The sequence below is a fragment of the Musa acuminata genome, chromosome BXJ3-4, assembly GCF_036884655.1.
Source record: "Musa acuminata AAA Group cultivar baxijiao chromosome BXJ3-4, Cavendish_Baxijiao_AAA, whole genome shotgun sequence".
In the NCBI taxonomy this organism is placed as follows: Eukaryota; Viridiplantae; Streptophyta; class Magnoliopsida; order Zingiberales; family Musaceae; genus Musa; species Musa acuminata.
In genome coordinates, this window is record NC_088352.1 from 28,742,678 (window position 1) to 28,759,774 (window position 17,097).

Genomic DNA, 17,097 nt, shown 5'->3' on the forward strand with positions numbered 1-17,097 from the left:
TAAGATAGGGAAAAAAAAATTTGAAAGAGAAGGCTTTCCTCTTTTTACATGCTTCAATTTATGTGATTTATGTGTTTCAATATCATATGATTAATTTTATATAAGTATGCCCAAATTTTTATGCCAAATAAAAATATACATCAATGTTTAAAACCAAAAAAGCAACTTTCATTACGACAAAGATCAATAAGCCATAACTCATCGAGCATAATTTCGAAATATAAACTTATTAAGCATGGCTTCAAATCACCGTTACATTATTTCATCAAGCATGATTTCATAAAACATTTTTAATTAAAATCATTTTATTTGTTGTGATAATGCATTTTCCTTCTTTACATCAATGATTCAATCAGATATACAAATCATAAATACAAAGGAATCATGTCATGAAAGATATAAGATCAAAAATATAACACGTAATTCCAAAAACATAGGATTTCAAACCATTATGCGTCATTAAATCATCAAGTATGATTTCATTAAACATAAAATATTTTTAATAAAAATCGAAAAGAAATATAGAAATCATTAAGATACACATTATTGCTTCTTAAAAACATACATAAGATTAATCTTATTACGTGTACAAGAATTAGATCTAACATTTTGTTCCTTTATTATAAAACATGTAATTTTCATTATTATTTTCAAAATTAGCTAAAAAATGATATATTTTTGTAATTTTTTTATTTTTTACTAACTAATTTAAAAAACAACTCATGGAAAAGCATTAAGTTATTTCAAAATAAAATAAGGAGATTTTGATTACCTCATTGTTGAAAGTCATTAAGGCGTAGTTTGCCACCTCGCCTTTGTTGTTTTTTTCTTTATCTTTGGATGAACTCGATTTGTCCCAAGCCATCTTGAGTGTTTTCTTCTTCTTTTGTAGCTTTGTTTTTGTAGGTTCATTTTTCTTCTTTGATTCTTGTTTTAAAATTTTTTTAAGCTTTATAGTTAAGAGTTCAAAGTTCTCATCATTTTAGCTTTCACTCGAGTGGTTTTCATTTGTTCTAAGTATCAAATCATTCCTGTTCTTTGAAAGGTTGTTCTCAAATTCAAGTGCCACATAAGTGATTTCATAAGTCATCAAAAGACCCGATAAGTTCTTCAAGTAGAAATTTATTTAAATCTTTTGTCTCTTATATTGCAGTTACTTTCGAATCTTAATTTTTAAAAAGAGATCGTAAAACTTTATTAACAAGTTTAAGATTCGAAAAAATTTTACCAAATCTTTTTAACCATTGATCACATCCGTAAAACGAATGTACATGTCTCCAATGGTTTCACTTGATTTTATATGAAAGAATTCAAAATCACACATCAAAAGATTAACTTTAGAATCTTTAACCCTACTTGTGTCTTCGTATGTGATTTCAAGATTGTGCCAAATATCTAAAGCTGTTTTGCAAGTAGAAACCTGATTGAATTTATTTTTATCTAAGGCATAAAATAGAGCATTTATAGTTCTAGCATTTAAAGAAAAAGTTTCTTCTCCAAATCATTCCAATAATTCATTAGAAGAGAAGACCTTTGAAAACTACTTTCAACAATATTCCATAAATTCAAATCCAAAGAAAGCAAGAAAACTCTCATTCGAGTTTTTCAATATGTGTAGTCTGTCTCATTGAACATGGGAGGACGAATGAGAGAATGACCCTCTTGAAAGTTGAAAATAGTTATTTCTCTTAGGTGTTAAACCAAATGAGAAAAAACGTAGCTCTGATACCAACTATTAGGAATGACTCTGGTGGTACCACCGCTTGACAGCCTCGGAAACCGAGTTTTTCGAGTTTTCTAACTCATAAGCGGTTCTACCGCCTATTCTGATAGTGCCACTGCCTGGCCCAACATTTGGGTCATTGAATGAGCCTCCTAATGAGCCTAAATCACTCATAATTTAGGCCCAATAAACCCCTAATTGAGTTGACATTGTTTCACCCCAATACTAACTCAATTAGACCTAAAATAACTTGATTTAGGCATAAACGATTACAAGTAATCTCATATTGTCCAGCATGTCATTGATTTATCCGTCGTTTTGTCCGATCCTTCGGCACATAGTCCTATTTTATAGCTTTTTGCCAAATCGGTATGTTGACTCCGCAACTTCGATCTCCTTGGCGTAATGTCCGCTCTTCTAGGCTCGATGCTCGAATTCATGGTACGAAGCCTTCTACCAATACGTCGACCAATCCTCCGGCCCAACATCTAATCTATTAACATGTTTGCTCCGGTCCAACGTTTGATTCCTCCTGCTTTAATCGTTTTTCCTGTTTTGATCGAAGCTAGTCCTACGTCACTTAAAATACATATTAGATCAAACACATCAATTGATTTTACAATCAAAATCCGAGATTCAATATTTCATGCATAATTTCATATTATCAATATAACTTCTCCCTCTTTGCCATCAATAAAAAGGAGAAAAGTGCAACTAGCAAAATTTTAAAGTATGCAAGCTAGTAAGGTAGCTTGTTTTGAATATACAAACTAGCAAGTTTTTCACATATGAAAGTTAGTAAAATTATTGCTTCTTTTGAGATGTGCAAGATAGTAATTTTTGCTTCTTTTTTAGATGAGCAAGCTAACACTTTTTGCTTCTTGAGATGGGCAATTCTAAATATAGGCAAGATAGCACTTTTTGCTTATCTTTTGAGATATGCAAGCTAACAAGTTGTGCCTTTCTTTGAAATATACAAGCTAGCAATCCTTTCTCCCCCTTTGTCATTATAAAAAAGAATAGAAGAATACAATGTTATAATTCCTTTCTTTTTATAATAATTTTTAAATCATGACAAATATTAATAGCAAAGATAAATTTTAATCAACAGTGATCAATTTGATGATGGGGTATAGATATCATAAACACAAAGGAGTTATAAGGAATCTCAAATTGAAAAGATTTTGACTCATTTTGATAAGTCTCCTTTTTAGTAAAAAGAGATAATTATATGAGAATAAATAACAAGAGATCTTGATTCATAAAAAAAATTCTCAAGTTATACATATCGAGAAATCAAGATCATGATTAGAATAAAAACTTCTTTATAATAAATAGTAAAATAAGACATAGGAGAACAAATAATAAAAGATCTCGATTCATGTATAAGAATTCTCAAGTCACCAAGATTATAATTCATAAAAAAAATAAAGTTATAATTGAGAAATCAAAAGAAATATAGCAATGATACCAATCATGATTCATTTGGATAAATATTCTTTTTAATAAAATGAAAGAATCATACTAGAATAAAGAGTAAGAGATCTTGATTCATATAAAGAAAATCTCAAGTCATAATTCCAAGAATTCAAGATCATGATTTAGATAAAACTTCTCTTCAAATTCAAATCATCAAATCATCAAGAGATTCATAAAAAAATAACATAAATAGATTCAATAATCTCTTTTTGAAAGATTCGATAAGTTTTAGGGATAGAGACATTTTTAATAATAATGTATTCCCATTTTTTATTTCAATTTAAGCAATTGATTTCATACAAGCATGTCCTTGTTTTCTATGTCAAATCCATGCATCATTGATTAAAATCGAAAAACAAAAATTCATCACAAAAAATAAAGATCAATAAGCCATAAATCATAAAAATTATCATGCATTATTTAAAAATATAAACTCATTAAGCATAATTTCATTAAACATAAAGTATATTCAATCAAAATCATTTTATTTTGGTTAGTGAGCTTTATGAAGTGTGTTGGATCTCCAGTCATATGCTTAAGCATCCACTATCAAGATATTATTTTGCTCCTAGCTTTCAATTGTAGAGATGTCTACAAGAAAGGTGGGATTGTTCTAGGTACCCATTTAGCTTTGGGTCTCTAATGGTTGAATCTATCTGTCTTAATTTTTGACATTAAGTCAATCATGGTTCCTTTAGGAATCTAAATCAATTTATGTGAGTCATACTTTTTAAATGAATATTTATATGTAAAATGATCACATCTACCGTAAAACTTATACTTAACCTTAGGGGTAACATGCAATATGGGTCCATTAATAAAATTAATTGGCTTTTGTTGAGTGTAGTTACTCACAAAGCTGATTCCTTCCTTTCTACGAACTAACAAGCATTTATCATACTCATTTTTAAAATTTTCAAATTTATTAGAAAGAGAAGTATGATCCCTTTTTAATGATTTATATTTTTTACTAACTAATTTATATTTATCAAATAAATCATGAAAGACATTAAGTAATTCATTGTAAGATAAATAAGATTCATTTGAGTTACTTACCTCGTCGTTGAGAGCCATTAAGACATAGTTCGCTACCTCGCGTTTGTTGGTTTGCTCATTGTCTTCGATGTACTCGATTTGTCCCATGTCATCTTGAATATTTTCTTCCTCTTTTGTGTGAGCACCTTCTTCTTTAGTTACAAACATTCGTTTTTGAAATGCCTCGATCGATTGCATTCATAGCAAGTTATTTTATTCTTTTTAAGTTTATTTTTATTTTTTGATTCTTGTTTTATAAACTTTTTAAATTGTATTATGAGGAGTTAATGTCATCATCACTTGAGCTTTCGCTCGAGTGATATTTTTTTGTTCTAAGTATCAAATCCTTTCTGTTCTTTGGAAGGTTGCTCTCATGTTCATCATGTGTCATACAAGTCATTTCATAGATCATTAATGACCTAGTGAGTTGTGAAAATTTTTTTAAGTCCTTGGCCTCTTGTATTACAGTTACTTTTGGATTCCAACTCTTTGAAAGAGATCTTAGAATCTTGTTTATAAGTTCAAGATTAAAAAAATATTTGCCAAGAGCTTTCAAACCATTGACGATATCCGTAAAATATGTGCACATGTCTCCAATGGTTTCGTTTGGCTTCATTCGAAACAATTCAAAACTATGTATCAAAAGATTAATTTTAGATTCTTTAACTCTATTCGTGCCTTCATGAGTTACTTCTAGTGTGTGCCAAATTTCATGTGTATTTTCGTATAAATAAATATGATTAAAATTATTTTTGTCTAAAGCGTAAAATAATTGCTCGAGCATTTAACGAAAATGATTTTTTCTTAAAATCACTCCATTCATTCATAGGTTTAGAAGATGTTTGAAAATAAAATTCAACTATATTCCATAAATTAAAATTCATTAAAAGCAAGAAAACTTTTATAAGTGTTTTCCAATACGTGTAGTCCATCCCATTGAACTTAGGAGGACGAGTGATAGAGTATCCCTTTAGATTATCGGTAAAAGCCATTCTCTTATGTGTTAAACCAATTGAGAAAAACTTGGCTATGATATTAATTGTTAGGACCGTATCGGCACTAAGAGAGGGGGGTGAATTAGTGCTTTCAAAAAATTACGTCGATTCAAAAAAATCTCGTTCGATCAAACCTGTATTAAAAAGATGTTTAACTTACAACGTGCATAAAAGTAATGAGCAAGTAAATCAGGTATCCCTTCTTTTATAGTGGTTCAATCGTAACCTTTACACCCTTCTTTTACCAGGTATCCCTCACACACCTCCCTTAGAACAACCTCTAAGCTTAAGGAGAATGAGCTCAACTTTCTCATAGAGTTTTCATACTCTAAACCCTAAGTTTTCATTCTCTTTTCTTGCTTAATCAAGTAGGAAAGATTAGAGTATTTATAAGCCTCAAATAGATTCAAATTTGGAGCCAAAACAACCTCATCCCGAGTTTTCGAGGTATTGGCAATACCATCGCAAATACTGGGCGGTACCACCGCTTGCTAGATTGACAACTGACGGTACCACTGGTTGTCAGTCTGAAATTGGGTGGTACCACCACCCAGTCTATTGGTACCACCATCTAATAGAGCCTCGAAGATTAGGCTCTAATAGTACCACCACCAGTCTGGGCGGTACTATCGCCCAAATAGCTTGGGAGGCTGAGTCTCAAGCGGTGTCATCACTTGGGCCAGTTAAGGGTCATTGAATGAGCCTTCCACTTGGCTCAAAATAGCCCCAACTCAGGCCCATTTGGTCCTTAATTAAGTTGACATGGTTATACCAGAAACCAACTCAATTAGCCCTTTAAATTACTTCGATCTAAGCAAATTATTACAAAGCATAGATCCTTTGTTGTCCCATATGTCATTGGTTTATCCGGTGCTTCATCCAATTCTTCGGCGCATCGTTCTCTCCTTCGACGTATTACCCAATCGGTATGTTGATATTCCGCAACATCCAATCTCCTTGGCACAATATCCGATCCTTCCGTCCGATACCTAAACTCATGGCATGAAGATCTTCTACCGGCACATCAACCAATCTTTCGGCCCAACGTCCAATGTTTTGACATATTCACTCCGACCCAACGTCCTCTTCTTCATACTTTAATCAAATTACTTTTTTATGATCGAAATTAGTCTTGCGTCACTTAAAACGCACATTAGATCTTAATCCGAGATTCAACAAAAATATTCTTACAAAATCTCTAAATATTAAAGTCTTCAAATATCTTTAATGAAACTTGATATATAAAAACAAATAAGTTTAAGGGAAAAGATTATTAGAGTATTAAATTGTTCATATTCATAACAATAATAAATTTATTATATGATAGTAAATAAGTTAAATTAAAATTTGATATGCAAGATAAGAAGAATTCAATTTAGATTTTACCTTAATATGTTGTATTGAGAATCTTCGCTTGATCTATATAAGTTCATATTTTATAGCCCAGTTAGTTTGTGTTGAAACTGCGTACATGTATATATATATATATATATATATTTTTAGTGAATACATTTAATAGAAACAACCTTTCCTGTTCAAATAATTCACTATGATTGTTACAACTCCGGAGCACTTAAGCATTTTAAATGGTATCGATGATACAAGATAAATTAAAATATATTAACCCTAGATCACGTAAAATTGATTTTATTTGTCTTCTTGATTAGCTGCTGAACATGTCACTGTCACTTTTAAAGCCATCTTGTGGCCAAGCTAATCGACTGAAGAAAATTGCCGCTCTTCTCCGATATCTTAGTTGCGCCATCAAGATTCTAAACATTACTCAACCCTTCAATTGCGAGAATGTCCTTTCTTTATTTCCACTTCTTGGTGGTGTCATAAACCCTACCTTAAGCCCTGGGCCGCAGCTGCGTGGTGGCGGAATCCCATTTCTCTCCCTTTCCGAAAACAAGCAAACCCTAGGAGTTTACGGTTTGCCTTCTCTGCCTCACTTCCTTCCCAACGGAATCGTCGTCGTCTAATGGCTACGCTTCGGTCCGTTATGTTGGCCTCCGCCGTCGCTTCGGCAGCCCTCGCAGTGGAGCACGCTTACGCTGACGGGGCCCCCTTCAATTTCTCCCCCTTCAATTCCTACACCTCCCGGGAAGCCCCGCCGGCGCAAACATCCGCCGCGCCTGGCCCGCCTGCGGCCGATGTGCCACCCGCCGAGGTGGCTCGGGTTCGCAACGACAATCCTCGGACCACTGCTGCGGGGTTCGACCCCGAGGCCCTGGAACGGGGAGCCAAGGCGTTGCGGAAGATCGACAGCTCGCCGCAGGCCAAAAAGGTGGCGTGTCGCGACCAAGTTCGACGTTTCTTTTTGGTTTCATTGAATAAAAGAATCACAAGGGTCTTTTCTTTCTTTTCTTTTCCTTTATTCCTCTGGTGGATTAGGTGTTTGAGCTGATGCGGAAGCAGGAAGAAACAAAGCAAGTGGAGTTGGCTGCAAAGAAGGCAGAGTTTCAGGCCATGCAAGCGCAGCATGAAACTGTAAGTTTCTTTTACTAGGAATGCATGCCATTGAGTGTTGGTGAATCCAGGGTCTGCAATTTTTTTTTTTTCCCGTATAGTACTTCGATTCTTTTGGGTAATGGAGTTCATATCGTTTAATCAGATCCTTTGGTCTTTAAAGTTCAAGCTATTTGATGCCTAATTGTCATTTTTGTAGAGCTGTCTTTATTTTTCTGCTACAGCTGTTTGTAAAATCTGGTGTCGTTGTTTCAAGTCTCATTTAAGATTATGGGTTTCTGGTCTGCAGAATGTTGTCTATGCGTCTGTCATTGTTGTGGATGGTTCTGACTGTTTTGTAAATCTCACATGCAAGAGACCTTGCCAAAAGCTAACTATAACCAATGCATATTAACAATACTTATGTTTAGTTGTCAAATAACACCTTTTATCATTAGGAATAGATCTTTTAGGTCCAAAAAGGAGTGAAGAAAAAACATCCGTGACTTAGGATTCAGCATGGTAAAAATCTCAGATCCTCACAAGCAAAATGATACCAAGAGGAAATAAGACTACTAGCAGAAAGTTAATGAGAGTATCACTTATCAAAATGGTAACTTCTGGATTTTTTTTTTTAATTTGAAGTTGGAATAGCTAGGAAAAGAAAGACTTCAAGATCTACAGTTCTCTCTAGAAGGTGCAATAACCTCTTGGTTCTTCTGATTCACAGGGAAACATTATGTTGGGAACTCTGATCCATCTCTGGTTACAGAATCCCAGGTCTTACTAAAAATGTCTTGTAGTTGCAGTAGTTACTTTATGATGAAAATTTTCATGCAGTTTCCAGCCTTTGTTTGTTTTATTGGCATTCTTCCATGTGATCTCTCTTCCATTGAAAGTGATCACACTGATATTTTTTTGTCTTTTTGGGTTTTACATGAAGGTTTGTCTCCTCAGCTCTGGTTATTTTGCTGTCCAATTATATTCCATGGATGAATGACATGCATGTGGGGTATTTGATCTTTTATTTATGAATGATTGCCAAGTGATCTTTTACAATATGTAAGAAACAATTATTCTTTAGAACACCATAAACTAAACAAGAAAATTAATAAACTATTGTTTGCATTTGATTGTTATATTTGTTCATCAAGCCCGTAGAAATTAAATACTGCCTATAATTGTTGGCTGTTGAAATGAAATTCAAGTTCAAGATGTCAGGTTTTACAACACTGTTTGTTTCTAGCCATTTATTTATAGAATCATTTGTTGAAGGCATTGTTTAAAAAAGTAACATGCAGGTTAGTATCAAATGCTATGTTCAATAGGTAGGTATAAATTCACTGGAGTTTACAGTGGCCGCTATAGATATAGATAGTTAATTTTTAATTTTTACACCATGAACCCTTAGTGCTTAATCCCAATGTTTCCAATGATGATATTCACTTGCCCCGCCACTTACTCTCTTGTGCTTGCTTCATTTCTTCCCTCCTTCCCTCCCTGTTTCTCGTGCTTTCTCTTGTCCACTATTTCACACACACTGGAAAAGAAAGAAAGGCTTCAACTAATTTTCTTCCTCTCCTGCACTGATTACTGTGCACCAGCTTTTACAATGCCCCCTTCGCTGCGTTTAAAAGTATACCTACAAGTAGTTCTTTTCATTATTAGGTTCTTTCCTCTTCTAACAATTGATTATTCGTTTATCATTTTTCTTATTCTTCTCTGAATCTTTTCTTTGCAATTCTTTAAGATTATTTCAAAGATTTCCTCTGTCATTAGGCTCAAATCGCTACACCTAAGTACTAGTGATCCACTTTGGTCTTATAATGGCATCCATAGTGACTGCCCACTATCAACCAACTGCTGTTTACCATGAAGATCCTTTGTGATTACATGTGTTGTGCTCTATTTATGGCACTAGTCAATAAAGGTGATCTTTGAATATTAAAGTTGGATTACATGCTATGAATCATGCTAGTTTGCCACTTATCCTCTTTTTTGTGGACATACTAACATGTTATACGTCTTGAAAATTTTTATGTTTTGATGCAGTCATAGGCATATTTTGGCTGTCACTTAAATTTTATATTTAAGCTGCAATTTGATGGGATTAAGCTTCCTCTTGGTTTTTGGATTTGTTTAAATGTGACTGATATCACTTTCTTGCAGGACAGGCAACGAGTAATCTATGAAGAACAGAAAAAGCTAGTTCAACAACAGGCTCAGACAAAGGCCCAAATGGCTCGATATGAGGATGAATTGGCCAGGAAAAGGATGCAGGCATGCTAAGTATCTCTATTGATTTGGATTTTATTTGACCTATCTTTGTAGATTTATTATCTTTTCTTTATTTCTGCAGGCAGAGCATGAAAGTCAAAGAGCAAGAAATCAGGAGCTTGTGAAAATGCAAGAAGAATCATCCATTAGGCAAGAGCAAATTCGTCGCGCTACAGAGGAACAGATTCAAGCACAACGAAGACAGACAGAAAGGGAGAAAGCAGAGTTAGAACGTGAAACTATTAGAGTGAGAGCATTGGCAGAAGCAGAAGGAAGAGCACATGAAGCAAAATTAGCTGAAGATGTAAACAGACGGATGCTGATAGAAAGAGCTAATGCAGAGAGAGAAAAGTGGATATCAGCAATTAATACAACCTTTGAACATATTGGAGGTACTAACTTAATAACACACTTTAAGTGCCAATATCTCCTATCCTAGTTTATCCTTGGCAGCTCTCTATCATGAGCAGTCTTAGTTACCAGTTGACACCTATTCATGCTTCAGGATGTTGGTTGATCATTGATTAGATGTTGCTTATGTTTCATAAAGTATTCCAAAGAATGAAATTCGAAGCATGATATGTTATGCTTGTCTTATCACCCGGGAGAATATTGTAACCCCAGAATATTTTGTGACAGATTTCTTCATTTTTTCAGCTATTTCTTTATTCCTACCTTTTCACTCTATGCTGCAAACTCTGTGAGTTCTATCGACTGAATTATACTCTGCACCATCTTATTATTGCATGCTAAAAATGGTTCTGTATTCGTGAATTGTTCAATTTTTTACAGTGATTTCGGAGTTTCTTTTATGTTCTTGACACAAGTTACAGTAAGTAAAAAAACTTCTGAAACAGCACTTGCGACCAAAAAATGAGTGATCGGAAACAATGTGCTGGACATATCCTTATTTTATGTACCAATGCATACTCCATAAAATTTTCAACTTTTATGTGATCGGGTTGTTAAGCAGTCTTGAAGCGTTGTCAGTGTATCTGTAATTTTGTGTTCTAAGTATCTCTTTCTTTTATGTGCGATAAAAGAGCTAAATGACGCTAATTGATCTCAAAATCAAAATTTGATGCTTGTTAGGTGGTTTGCGTGCAATACTCACTGATCAGAACAAGTTGGTTATAGCTGTTGGAGGTGTCACTGCAGTCGCTGCTGGTATTTACACAACAAGGTAGCCTTATGAAAATGGAAGTCTCTATCCCATTTACTACTTTTGCTGTCTCTCAGTAATTAAATAAAAATGTTTCTTTATTTTAAAGTTAAAGAGTTCTATAATTTCTACTGGCCACGTTTTACATGCTGCTATGTTGGATTTGTAATTGAGGAATAATGTTTCAGGGTTGCTGCATTGGTAAGAATCTAGATGAAGCATAACCATTGGGTAATAATTAGCTAGGATAGAGAAAACTGAGATAAGATGACAGGTGGCATTTATATGGGTAATAGGCCTCAAGTCTATTTTGGGCTTTCTTTTCAGTTGTAATTCAACAGACTTCTATACAAGAGGTTTAGGGTCCAAAGATGATTAATCAATTATTGTAAAAAAATAAGAATAGGTCATGAATTAAATGCAAATAGATGTGATAGTCAGAATCACTTTGGTCCTTTTAAAGTATCGTCTGGTACATTAAACATGTGTTTTTGTTCATCACCAATAGGCAAAAGAGAAGATATTTCTAAATTTCAATTGCTTTCATGTCCATTATGTATTATTTTATTACTTCAATAAAAAATCCAAAGTAACCCAAAAAATAGTAGTCTTGCTGGAAATGTCAGAAAAATGAAAAGTTGAATGGTTAAACTGACTCGTCCTAGCTACCTGAGACCCAACTTGAGTGTATCATTTATTAAGCTTCTGAATCAAAAGCTTCAAAATTATAATCGTATGTGTTTTAATTTGAAACTTTGATCTATGCAATACTATCAGAAAGTCATTTAACAGTAGGGTGTAGTTTGTACTCGGTTGTAATTGAGTCCTTGTTAAGCTATATCTTACTGTTTTTTGCATCATATTTGTTATCAGAGAAGGTGCTAGAGTGGTTTGGGGATATGTTGACCGTATTTTGGGCCAACCTTCTCTCATCAGAGAGTCTTCCCGAGGTAAATACCCTTGGTCTGGTTTCTTTTCTCGTATGGTTAGCTCAGCATCCAACAAGATGATGAAAGGGAATGATGCTGGAAAGAAAGTGACTGGTTTCGGTGATGTTATTCTGAATCCTTCCCTTCAAAAAAGAATTGAACAGCTCGCAAGTGCCACTGCAAACACAAAAATTCATCAGGCACCATTCCGTAACATGCTCTTTTATGGACCTCCTGGTACAGGAAAGACAATGGCAGCTAGAGAATTAGCTCATAAATCTGTATGTTTCTTTTATGACCTATTCTTTTCTGGGAAGTGATTGTGAAGTAAGTCCTCATTCACTTTATGTTTAATGATTTCCAGGGTCTAGATTATGCACTGATGACCGGTGGTGATGTTGCACCATTGGGATCCCAAGCAGTCACCAAGATACATCAATTATTTGATTGGGCCAAGAAATCTAAAAGGGGTTTGCTTCTTTTCATTGATGAAGCAGATGCATTTTTGTGTGAGTGAGTGATCCTTACCACTATAACATTTTCATTCATGTATTTGTCATAGTACAACTTGGCATTTGCCATTTCTGAGCCAAAAACGAATTGCAACTAAATGGACTAGGTTGGAAGTGTCACATAGTTGTAGTTTCTCATGTGACATTAACTTTGTGGACATTTTCATATTTGAATAGAAGTTCAGTTGTTCTACTTTCTACTTTGCCATTTCCAAATACTTTATTCAATGTTTGTCTGATCCTTTCATTTTGGTCTACTTGTATATTTCTTAATAGCACAGCTTTCGATGTATTAATTTGTAGCTGAAGAATCTAGATTTCATGATTGTATTTAACTGTGATGAGATCTGAATAGAATAGGTTTCATAATGTTAGAAAGTTGATTGTTATATTTGCTTACTAAGACATGCTACTTGATTGTCATGCTATGTTTATTGTGCTCTATACACGGCCATAATCTCATGGACATTTTTATTTGATGGAAATTTTTATTTTTTTCTGGATAATTACATTTGAAAGAAACTGAATCAGATTTTGGATTTATAGGCGCAACAAGACATATATGAGTGAAGCCCAACGGAGTGCTCTTAATGCGCTCCTTTTCCGCACAGGGGACCAGTCAAAGGACATTGTGCTTGTCCTTGCCACCAACCGGCCTGGGGATCTCGACTCTGCTGTAGCTGACCGTATCGATGAGGTACTTGAATTCCCACTGCCTGAGGAAGAGGAGCGGTATAAGTTGCTAAAGTTGTATTTGGACAAATACATTGCAAGGGCTGGGGATAGCAAGTCCAGTTGGTTTGGCTTATATCGGCCTCAGCAGCAGAAAATAGTGATCAAGGGCATATCAGATGACGTAATCAGAGAAGCTGCTGCTAAGACTGAAGGATTTTCTGGCAGGGAAATCGCTAAACTGATGGCCAGTGTTCAGGCTGCCGTCTATGGAAGCAAAGACTGCGAACTTGGCTCAGACTTGTTCAGGGAGGTGGTGGATTACAAAGTTGCAGAGCATCAGCAAAGGAGAAAGCTCACTGGTGCTGACCAAAGTGTATGATTCTCTATTCCTTGTAACATTTTGAGAACATGTATTTGAATGCTCGATGCCATGATTTTCCAAGAGATGCAGATGAATGTTTTTCTTGTCTCTGTATTCTTCTTATCACAGCGATATTGCCCCATTGGGGATTTTGATGATATATTATGCTATGGTAAATGAGTAATCAACTAGAGTTGTCCAAGTGAAGTCTGGACCATGTTAACCTTCTATTCCTTTGCTTTCTTGTTGTTATGCCATTATGGCTCTTTTAGTTGTGTAGAGTTTTCATTCTGGATCGTGCTGATACTGTATACCCTAAATTTGTCAGGTTGGTCTACGGTAATCATGATGCAGGAGTAATGGATCCAGTAGAAAGGGTCATAGAACGCAGCAAAACCTAGTGTTCTATTTTTACTGTGGTTCTTAGCTGTTGTTGATCAAGTTATTTCTCTTGAAGATTGCTGAAATTAGTCGAAATTAAACATTTAGTTGGGATAGAGAAGGACGAGTTTGGAGCTCTTAAGGTCTCATCTGTCTGACTGGAATTGGAGATAATAATGTCTATCTTGATCTGTATTGTTTGATATGTGCGGCAGATTTATAGAACGAAATCTGGAAATGATGTCAATGTTCCCAATAGGTTTTGCTCATCTCTTTCTTGATTTCAGTATTGTGGATAAGTTCAACCTCGCCAAACCAAGGTTGAGCTCGCAGTAATATGCATCGGAGCTTTAACTCGAGCCATAACAGACTTATTGTCTCTCTCTCTCTCTCTCTCTCTTTCATCTGTTGCTATTCTTGTGTGCCTTGATGGTGAAACCAACTTGTGTGTCACTCGGAGTGTTGCTGATCGCTTGTTCAAGATTTTTATTTAATGGCATGAATGTGCATCGTGTATTGCTTGTAGCTCTGTGTGTGTGTGTGTGTGTGTGAGTGGGAGGAAACTATAAGCGTACGTCTTTCAGAACTTTAGAAACATGTGTTTCTAAATATTCCGTGAGGAGAGATTTGAGTAAGATTAAAAACGGACAGAGTTAGTAGACTACTGGATTTGGCCACAACCGAGAGGGTTAGCCTTTTGGATTGAGTTAGTATCGAATCCAACATGGTGTCTGTCAGTGGAATTGAAAAATAAAAAAAATATATACTAAATTTTTGGTGTGAATTGGTATCATATCCGATGAATGGACCAAACCTAGAAGATTAAATTTTTGTATTTTTAATTTGATGTTAAAAGGGTGATGCACAGACTTCTTGTTGTTATGCATTACAATAATGCATATAAGAAGAAAATTAAGGGAGCTACTAAGAGGAGAGGAGAATTTTATTTCATATCTGATGTTTTGGTCATATTATTATTATTATTATTGTAGTCTCCTTCGTCCAGAATTATGTTTCACACTTGGTCATTCTTATTTCTATTGTATTCACCAGAATATATTCACTTTACGAGTGTTAATTGAAGATATTATGATAGAAATATTTTATTTTTCATACACAATAGCCTCAAGGTAATATTTCCTTTCCTATCTCCATTTTCCTTCCTCTTCTCTTGTCATCAACTTTTTTTCTTTTCCTCATTTGTTACTCGATCTTGGCTTATCCTTCCTCACTTGTCTCCTTTCTCTTATTCTCTACGGTTCATGGTTCAATTAAATATATCATCTTCTCTGTTCGTTCTGTAGAAGCATTTTAAGCGCCCATTGGAAACATATGATGATGCTTTTATGTAGTCAAATGATACTTGAATGCCTTTTTTTTTATATATTCTTGCAACAATCACCGTATGTCAATCACCTTCTTGTCGTGTTGAAGAAAATAAAAATGAAATTTTGCTACAAGATATTAAAAGCAGAAAGACAAGTCGAATACTATGATCTAGAAATAGAATAGTAAGTATTTGAATACTTACTATTTCTGAATGGTCATCTAGAAATAGAATAGTAAGTGTTTGAATGAGTGCGAGTGGGTGGGTTACGGGTATCAAAGAGGAATAAAGGAGAAGGTGTGGCTTCATATTTTATTACACCTTTTGATCTCATAATTGTATACTCGCTTTTAGAATATTTATGAAAAAATGCATACAATTGTAGTCAAAGAAACTTGTCCCATTGAAACATAATGGTGTTCTATGGAAGCATTACAAACTCGTATTCTAATAAAAATATGATTAACCAATGTAAATTGATGATATAAGATGTATGCTTTGGGAAACCGAGGATGAAAAATAGTAATTAGTAATCCTACATGATGGAAGTTTGAAGATGATAATTCAGATGGGAACTAATGCCATGTGGATTTTGATAGTCACTAAAATAAGAAATATGACAAATAAATTCTTGAAAGAGTAAAAAGAAAAGAAAAGACAATGTAGTTTCCCGACAGAGTAGATGTAGTCCGATAAAGGTATAAAAATACATAATAAAAAGAGGATGTTTAAATTGTAAAGACCAAAAAAAAGAATACATATTACAACAAAAAAGTTGTCAACTGACAAAATTTAATGGTTCTAATAATGATTATGATAACTTGGAAACCAAGGAAAAGGAAAATAATATTTAATGACGAAGTTAGGAAAGAAACATAGAGATTTTAGTGACATTAGATGCACGATAGATAAACATAAAAGATGTTTCCTAATGATATAGAAATTATTGAAATATGAAGGGATATATTATTAACTACATGGATAGGAAATAATAGTAAGTTCAAAGTTACGAAGTTATTTTAAATAAAGCTTTAAGGACGATAGAAATACTTAGTAGCGTGGCATTTGATGACATCCTCGACCAGTTTAAGTAAATCATAAGAACCACAAATAAGTCTAATAGATGGAGGAAAAGTTTTTGTTACTGATATATAAATATAAGAAATATATTTAAATTTGTTATAACTATAAAACACTAGGAATGATTTAAAAATGGAGATCGGACGGAGAATAGAATTTGAGATGAGCATTTTCTTTTCTAAAAGTCAACGTGGTTTTATTTCAAGATGATCAATCATAATTATTTTATGAGATAAATAATGTGAACATAAATAGAAATATATATAAATTTATTATTTATGGAGTAGTTATAGTGGATATTAACCAGGAAGGAAGGAGTATAATATGTGTTATAATATGATAATATTATATAAAGTTTCTAGGAGTATAATGTGAATAGAAATATATATAAAGTTTCTAGAAATTTATTATTATGATAATATTTAATAATACCTGATACCTGTATTGATGTAATATAATATGTGTTAGAAAATAAGAAGTGTGCACCAAATAACTTTTAGAATTAAGAAGGTCGAATCAGTGATAATGGATATATGAAGAACTTGTTAATGTTATTATTTTGATTGCTGGATCCAAAGGGGTACGATGTCTTTCGAGAAATCAAATCGTCCTTTCGAAACAAGAACAAGGATGAGATCAAGGATGGCCTTACACACGAAGCTAAATGGAGAAGGCTCCTAACCAAACCAAGGGTTGAGAAAGCCAGCACACTT

The 17,097-nt window shown here is 34.0% G+C and overlaps 1 protein-coding gene across 2 annotated transcripts; it reads left to right on the forward strand.

The window, feature by feature from the left end:
• Positions 1–6,984: 6,984 nt before the first annotated feature.
• On the forward strand, positions 6,985–14,351 carry LOC135584150 (uncharacterized). Of its 2 annotated transcripts, none has more exons than XM_065146571.1 (9): positions 6,985–7,519; positions 7,627–7,722; positions 9,850–9,960; positions 10,040–10,349; positions 11,050–11,140; positions 11,993–12,329; positions 12,413–12,561; positions 13,107–13,608; positions 13,925–14,351. In XM_065146571.1, the coding sequence occupies exons 1-9, from the start codon at positions 7,214–7,216 to the stop codon at positions 13,937–13,939; spliced, it is 1,917 nt and encodes a 638-aa protein (XP_065002643.1). In that variant the 5' UTR covers positions 6,985–7,213; the 3' UTR covers positions 13,940–14,351. The 2 variants fall into 2 exon arrangements, with proteins under 2 accessions (XP_065002643.1, XP_065002644.1); XM_065146572.1 differs by lacking the exon at positions 13,925–14,351 and having other exon boundaries at positions 13,107–13,257; positions 13,335–13,490.
• The last annotated feature ends 2,746 nt before the right edge of the window (positions 14,352–17,097 follow it).